We start from the raw sequence: 6552 nt of genomic DNA, 5'->3' as shown, positions 1-6552 counted from the left end.
AGGCACGGCAACCTCGCTGTCCTTGCAAAAGCTCGGTTCAAGCCGCACCTAGGACTCTCACCACTCCTCGCTGCTCCGAGGACCCTAGCTGGAAGAATCCTGGAATCCGGTGAACGCTGCTGGGAAGGAAAGCCGGGTAAGCAGGAGGCGGGGCCCGGGGGCGGGTCTATGGGGATTCGAGGGCGTGGTCCGTGGATCAGGGGCGGGGCCGCGGGCGGGGTCCAACAGAGTTTCTTCGCTGCGCGCGCCACGTCTCCCTCAGCGAGCTTGTGGAGGAGCGGGCCGGGGAGGGAACAGCCGCGTGGGGCGGGAACTAGCTCCTCTCGCGAGAGTTGGCGACGGCCGCGGCGGCGTGTCCGTGAGAGCGGCGTGGGGGCGGGGAGGAGAGGCGGCGGCGGCGGCGGCGGCGGCAGCGGCGGCGTCCGAGCTACGCCACACGGGGCCGGGGCGCCGGGAGCCGGAGCGCAGCGCGGGGTCGTGGCGGCGGCGGCGAGGGGAGCGCGGCGGAGGAGGCGGAGCCATGGCGGGCCAGCAGTTCCAGTACGATGACAGCGGGAACACCTTCTTCTACTTCCTCACCTCCTTCGTGGGGCTCATCGTGATCCCCGCCACCTACTACCTCTGGCCGCGAGACCAGAATGCGGGTGAGTCCCATCGGCGGCCCGCCGGGCGCGCTCGGGCGGACGCTCCGCTCCGGGCCGCGCCGTCCTGCCTGCCGGTGCTGCCCCGCGTCCCGGTGACGCCGCCCGCACGGCGGGGCCTGAGGGCCGCCGTCCGCGGGGCCGGAGCTCGGCGGCGATTTCCGGGGCCGCCCGCCCGCCCGCCTGCGTGGTCCACGGGAGTTTGGCTCGGACCCGCTCCGCATTGTTCTGGACGCCCCTCGCCGGCTGCCTCTTTGTCTCCCCAGCCTCCGCTTTTGTTGGGTGTTCTTTCTAGAGGGAGCGGGATGGGCTGGGACGGGGGGCGAGAGAAGAGTTGGCCGAGGAGGAAAAGGAGCGTGCGGGCGCAACTCTGCATCCTTCGCTCCCGCCACCCTTCCCACTCATGCCGGTGTCCCTGCTGCAGCTGTTGGTGCAGATGTTTGGGGGCACCCCTGAGCTGGGTGGCGTGTTTGGGACTTCCAAGTGAGCTCACCAGCAGCCCACCCCCGTCACTTCCTCCCTTTGCTTTTTTTTTTTTTTCATTTGTTCAATCACATCGTGGGGGTTGGAAAGCCCTGCCGTTATTCCTTTTATAAAAGCAAAAATAGGGTTTTCTCTGTTTCCCTTTCCCCGGAGTTTCCTGTTTACAACGGAAAAGTGCAAGCATGAAGGATTAAGCTGGATTCGTTGATGGAAGGAGGTGTAGTTGGTGGGGTCGCTACCTCTTTCCCTTTTAGGTCTTGAGTCTTTCCACAGTAAACATCGTGTCAGAAAGGCAACCTGATAACAGTTGCCCGGCATGTTAGGTGTAAGATTGTAATGTTGGATTCTGTGTTGTACTTAACTAAGACATAGGGCACCAGATAGATATTCTTAAAGCTGGTGGCACTGACTGCAAGCGCCTAATGGGTTATTTCTGGGGGTGTCAACCATAATTAGTAGCTTTCGAGTATAGCAGCGGCGCTGAGGGAGAGCTTTCTGCGTCTGCTAAGTTGCTTTTAGGTTGGGTGTGGTGGTGATCTAAGTTACCTAGTTGTGTACTGTAGCTTGGGAAAAATTGTTAGCGGTGAAGCTCAGGACTTGTTACACTTTGAAGAGAGAATTCAATGTCCTGTAAAATTATTTAGTTTCACAATAGAACTAAAGTAAACTTAGAATAAAGAGCAAGCAACAATCGCATCTCTTTTGTACATCCGCCAGTAAGTTAAGTTGCAACAATTTACCCAAAGTTACTAGCCTCCCTAGTTTCTCACTCTGGCTTGCTTTATGAAAGTTTCACTGTGGATTCTTGAGTCTATGTTTCTAAGTTCGCTTAGATAGTGTGGGATTTTGAACAGTGGCTGTATGTACTTTTGGTGACACACAGAAAAGTTTTTTCCTTGACTGTTCACCTAAGCCATTCTTTCAGAATTTCAAGTTAAAGGGACCCATGCCCAGTGTGACAGCTCACAGATATTATCTCAGGCCTTTGAGAGGTGGAGGCAAGATGATTAAGAGTTCAAGGCCGCTGACTTTGGCTGCATAGTGAGTTCAAAGTCAGTCTGGCAACCTGAGAGACTGTGTCTCAAAAATAGGCCAGTAAGATGGGCCAGCAGGTAAAGGCCCTTGCCCTTGCCTGGCAACTTGATTCAGCCCCTTGGAACTACAGGTTGAAAGGAAAAAGACTCTTTAAGTAGTCCTCTGACTTCCACAGGGGGCTGTAGGCATCCACTCCCATACTGAGTAATTAAATAAAAAGAAGAAACAAAAGCAACAGGGAGGGAGGGTCTGCTTTTCAGTATTGTAGTTAGTGTTGCTGCTTACCACCAGCTTGTGTGCTAGGCTGGCTGTGTAGAAGGTATTGGGATGGTGGGTTGAATATAAAGTCTTCCTTAAAATGTGGTGAGGAACTTGATATGGGGTGGTACATTCCTTTAATCTCAGTACAGGAGACAGGCTGGCAGAACTCTGAGTTAGAGTCTTTGCCATATTTGATATGGTAACTTACATTATTTTGTAAACATTATTAGTGGATTCTTTTTGTCCTGATTTTAGTCTTTTGAGTTGAGCCAAGTATACTTAATCCATACTTCTTTTAATAGTGAAAAGTCCCCTGGGCTCTTTGCATATTAGCTGAATAAAATGGGTCTATGTGAAAAAGTAATAGCATGGAGGATATGGATTTCCTTGTGATTTTCAGAAGAGGCTGCAGGGTACAATAGCGCAGGGAGCTGTACGTACAGGTGTCCCTAGGCACTCTCATCTAACCAATCTAGAGAGAGTGTTACAGAGTGATACTTTATAACAAAAGGTCTAAATTGTAGCCAAATTTGAGAGGGCTCCTTAGAAAACTTTCTTGGAATTGGCTTTTGCTGGAGTTACTTTGGGTAGTACATTTGTTTTGGTATGTGCTTTTTGCTAAAAAACAAAACAAACAATGCCCCCCCCAACAAGTCCCCACACAATACCTTCAAAAACCTAAAAACAAGACCAAAAGAAACCCAGAAATTAGGACCAGAGAGTTGGCTTAGTGGGTTAAAAGCATTTCCCTATAAACCTGATCTGAGTTTGCTCCTGGACCCCATTGGGAGAAGCAAAACTAGAAGCTTATCCTCTAAACTCACACATAGATACTGGTATACATGGACACTAGCTAGCATCGTAGAATAAAAACAGAAGAATTAACACCCTAACCTTTTTGGTTTACAAAGTTTCAAGAATCACTTATAAAACAATTCTTAAAGTTGTGTTTGTTGACAGCAATAATTTCTGTCCAGATAGCTCCAGATTTTGATTTTGATTTATGTGTGTGAGTGGTTTGCCTACTTGTCTGTAGGTGTACCAAGTGAATGCCTGGGGCCTGAGAGGACAGAAGACGGCCTCAGTTCCCCAGGAAGTCAAGAGCTGGAGTTCTGTATGGTTGTGAGCCACCATGTGGGTGCTGGGAACAGAATTCAGGTCCTCTGTGAGAGCGGAGAGTGCTCCCTTAACTGATGGGCCAGCTCTCCGTTCCCAAAGGCAAGTTTAAATATAGTTCATAAGCAATATATTATAGCTATCCATTAGTAGATTTCCAAAGTAGTTACGGTGAATGGAGTTGCTATTATTTTAGACATTCTTATAATTTGGAAATAGTTGCAGTTACCTCAGCCACTTCCTACTTCTGTGTTTACCACAAATACTGTACTATGACTTTGTATGTGTGTTGCCATTTTATTCTTTCTGTAAGCTTACATTTCTGGTTTAATTTAGTTTGTTTGGCCTCCCAAGTGCTGTGATCAAAGGCATGTGCCACCACCCATGCATAGCCTATTTATTTTTTATTTTTTTAAAAATAACTTTTTAATAGTGTGTGTGTGTGTGGTGGGGAAAGGGTAGTACGAATATGTGAGAGTGATTTCCTGTGGAGTCCAGAACAAGGTTTTAGATTGTCCTAGAGCAGGAGGAGTTACCTACCAGCTAGTGGTGGCCTGTCCGATGTGCGTGATAGGAACCAAACAGATCTTCTGGAAGAGCGCATATACTCTGGTTTTGCTTTGGTTTTGTTTGTTTTTTTTGAGGTAGGATTTCTTTGTGTACCCCTTGCCGTCCTAGAACTCAATTTGTAGACCAGGCTACAAACTCGGAGCAGTCAGCCTGGCTCTGTCTTCCGGGCACTGGGCTTAAAGGTGTGTGCCACCACCATGCAGCCTGGGTGCAAATACTCTTGATCTGTGTGCCATCTTTAGTTTTTGATTCCTTGACCTTTTTCAAAACTGCCCGATTTTGAAACCTGGCTTGGCAGATTACTGTGTGGATTTTGCATTTCAGCGTGGTCATCGGTAGATTAGGGACAGAGGAGTCTCTTTTTATAGAATTAGAATGACGATTAAACAGGGCTTTATGGTAAGTGTTGAGAACAGTGTCTGACGTGCAATGGTACTATTATCACACAGTTTTGATTTATTACTTAGCTATTCAAGTTTCTTTTTTATTTTAAAAGATTCGCGAAATGTTTTTAAAAATTAATTTTCTTTGTTTGTGTTTTCTCAGATAGTATATAAGTCAGTCACCTTTTACTTGAGGCTGTGAGTAGTTCCATCTGTATTCTTTAGTACTATAATAGGAAACTCCCACTTTAAAAAGGTTTCAGATTTAGCCTCGTCTCTATTTTAGTTAACTCTGAACTTGAAGCTTCCTTTCCTGGGGGTTAAGATACTAGCTCACCCTACGGAAGCAAGGACTGGGTATGAGGCTGGCTTCTAGTACACGAATGTAAAACCAACATTCAGGAGGAAGGCTGAGGTCAAAGATTGTGAGATTGCAGATCATTCTGGGCTATTAAGTGAAACTTTATCTGAAAAACAGAAGACCCCCAAACCAGCAGCCTCCCAGGTTTTTAGAAGAGGGGGGAAAGGTATATGTAAATATGCCTGTAAAACCACAATAGAAATCTTTCATTTGGCAAATAATGTTTTCAGTTTTTGTAGATGCTGCTGCTGGGTGATAATAGATCAGATTGTTTTCAGTCTTACTGCTTTTTCTTAAGCTGTAAATACCCAGTGCAGAAAAGCACAAAGGGACCAGAGAGATGGCTTTATGATACCAGCTACCAAGCTTGATATTTGGAACCCACATGGTAGAAAGAGAGAACTGACTCGTGCAAGTTACCCACTAAAGCTACATATGCACTATGATCTACACACACACACACACACACATATGCACGCACGCACACACAATCACACCCCATTTTGAAAAAGGGATGGATGTATTGTTCAGCAGTTCTTTCAGAGTACCACAGTTCAGTTCCCGTCACCCTAAGTCTAGTTCCAGAGGGTCCCACACACTCTTCTGGCCTCAGTGTGAACCTGCACGAGTGAGGGAATAAATCAGTGAAGACATGATGCTGGAGAGCTCAGGGTAGGGAGTGGGGATGCCAGCCAGGGTGCTTCCAGAACAGGTACTGGTGACACTGACAGACGCTGGGGGACTGCACCGCCTTCACTGTGTTAGCCTCAGCAGTTTGTCCTGATGCCACAGATGTGCCCCCTTCAAATAATGAAATATACCTTTAAAAACTACAAAGCACAAAGGAATGGACAGAACAAAAGTTGATTTTTTTCTCTTATAGCTATGATTTTATTGTATTTAAACTCTGAACCCTCCCACTGAATATTATTCTTGCTATGCTCTGTTTTATTTTCATTCATCTTTAAAGTTTTCTGAGTTCTCTGATATGCTAGGTTCTTGTTCTAAAACTAAATTAATTTTGTTGTAATTTTACTTGTCACTGATTTTTTTTTTTTAATATCATCACATGTAGTCATATGAAAGATAATCTGATAATTTGTGGTCTGACATACAGGCGATTCCAGAAAATACTATGTACTGGGAAACTGAATGGTTCTGCTGTTGGGGGAGTGTTTTGTGTATGTCTGGAGAGAACTACTAGTTGGTAGGTTTTTTTGCTTTTTTGTTTTTTTCAATATTGGGCCCTCTGTTCTTAGCAGCAAACTACTCTAGAAACACCTGAAGAGTGACTCGCTCCAGGGACTTGGAGTAGTGTCCAAGGCCAAAATTGACAAGTTAATCACGCTTAGATTTGAAGTCATCCTTCAAAAAATGTAAGCCTTCAAAACAGTTGCATGAAACAGATTCTGCCAGTGTAGTTGTGTAGCTGAGGGAGACAGATTCTGTTGCTTCTCCCATCTTCCTGATTCTCCAATTCTCCCTCTGTGAGGATAATTTTAGAAATAGTCTTACTTGGGGCTGTCCCCACTTGCCCCTCCAAGGAAGAGTTATAGAACTACAGCCCTTTTCACCTCAGCTGTTTATTAGTTTGAAGGTGAGGTGTGCTTAATGCTCTTTGAATAGTGCTTGAGAATGTGTTACCTATATTAGAAAACTGAGCCCTCAAGCCATAGCTGTTAGCTGTAAGATGTTGGATGTC

The 6552-nt window shown here is 46.3% G+C and overlaps 1 protein-coding gene across 1 annotated transcript in view; it reads left to right on the top strand.

Annotated features, from left to right (window-relative positions):
- The first annotated feature begins 326 nt into the window (after positions 1-326).
- Sec63 (SEC63 homolog, protein translocation regulator) overlaps positions 327-6552 on the top strand; it is a 68198-nt gene continuing 61972 nt past the window's right edge. The window contains exon 1 of the mRNA XM_028769033.1: positions 327-644. Within this exon, the coding sequence (XP_028624866.1) occupies positions 521-644 (124 nt within the window). The 5' untranslated portion in view covers positions 327-520. The remainder of the gene's footprint in view (positions 645-6552) is intronic.

Source organism: Grammomys surdaster, unplaced genomic scaffold (assembly GCF_004785775.1).
Source record: "Grammomys surdaster isolate TR1022 unplaced genomic scaffold, NIH_TR_1.0 190, whole genome shotgun sequence".
Lineage (NCBI taxonomy): Eukaryota > Metazoa > Chordata > Mammalia > Rodentia > Muridae > Grammomys > Grammomys surdaster.
Note: the sequence above shows the minus strand (reverse complement) of the source record. Positions and strands in the feature narration are given on the sequence as shown.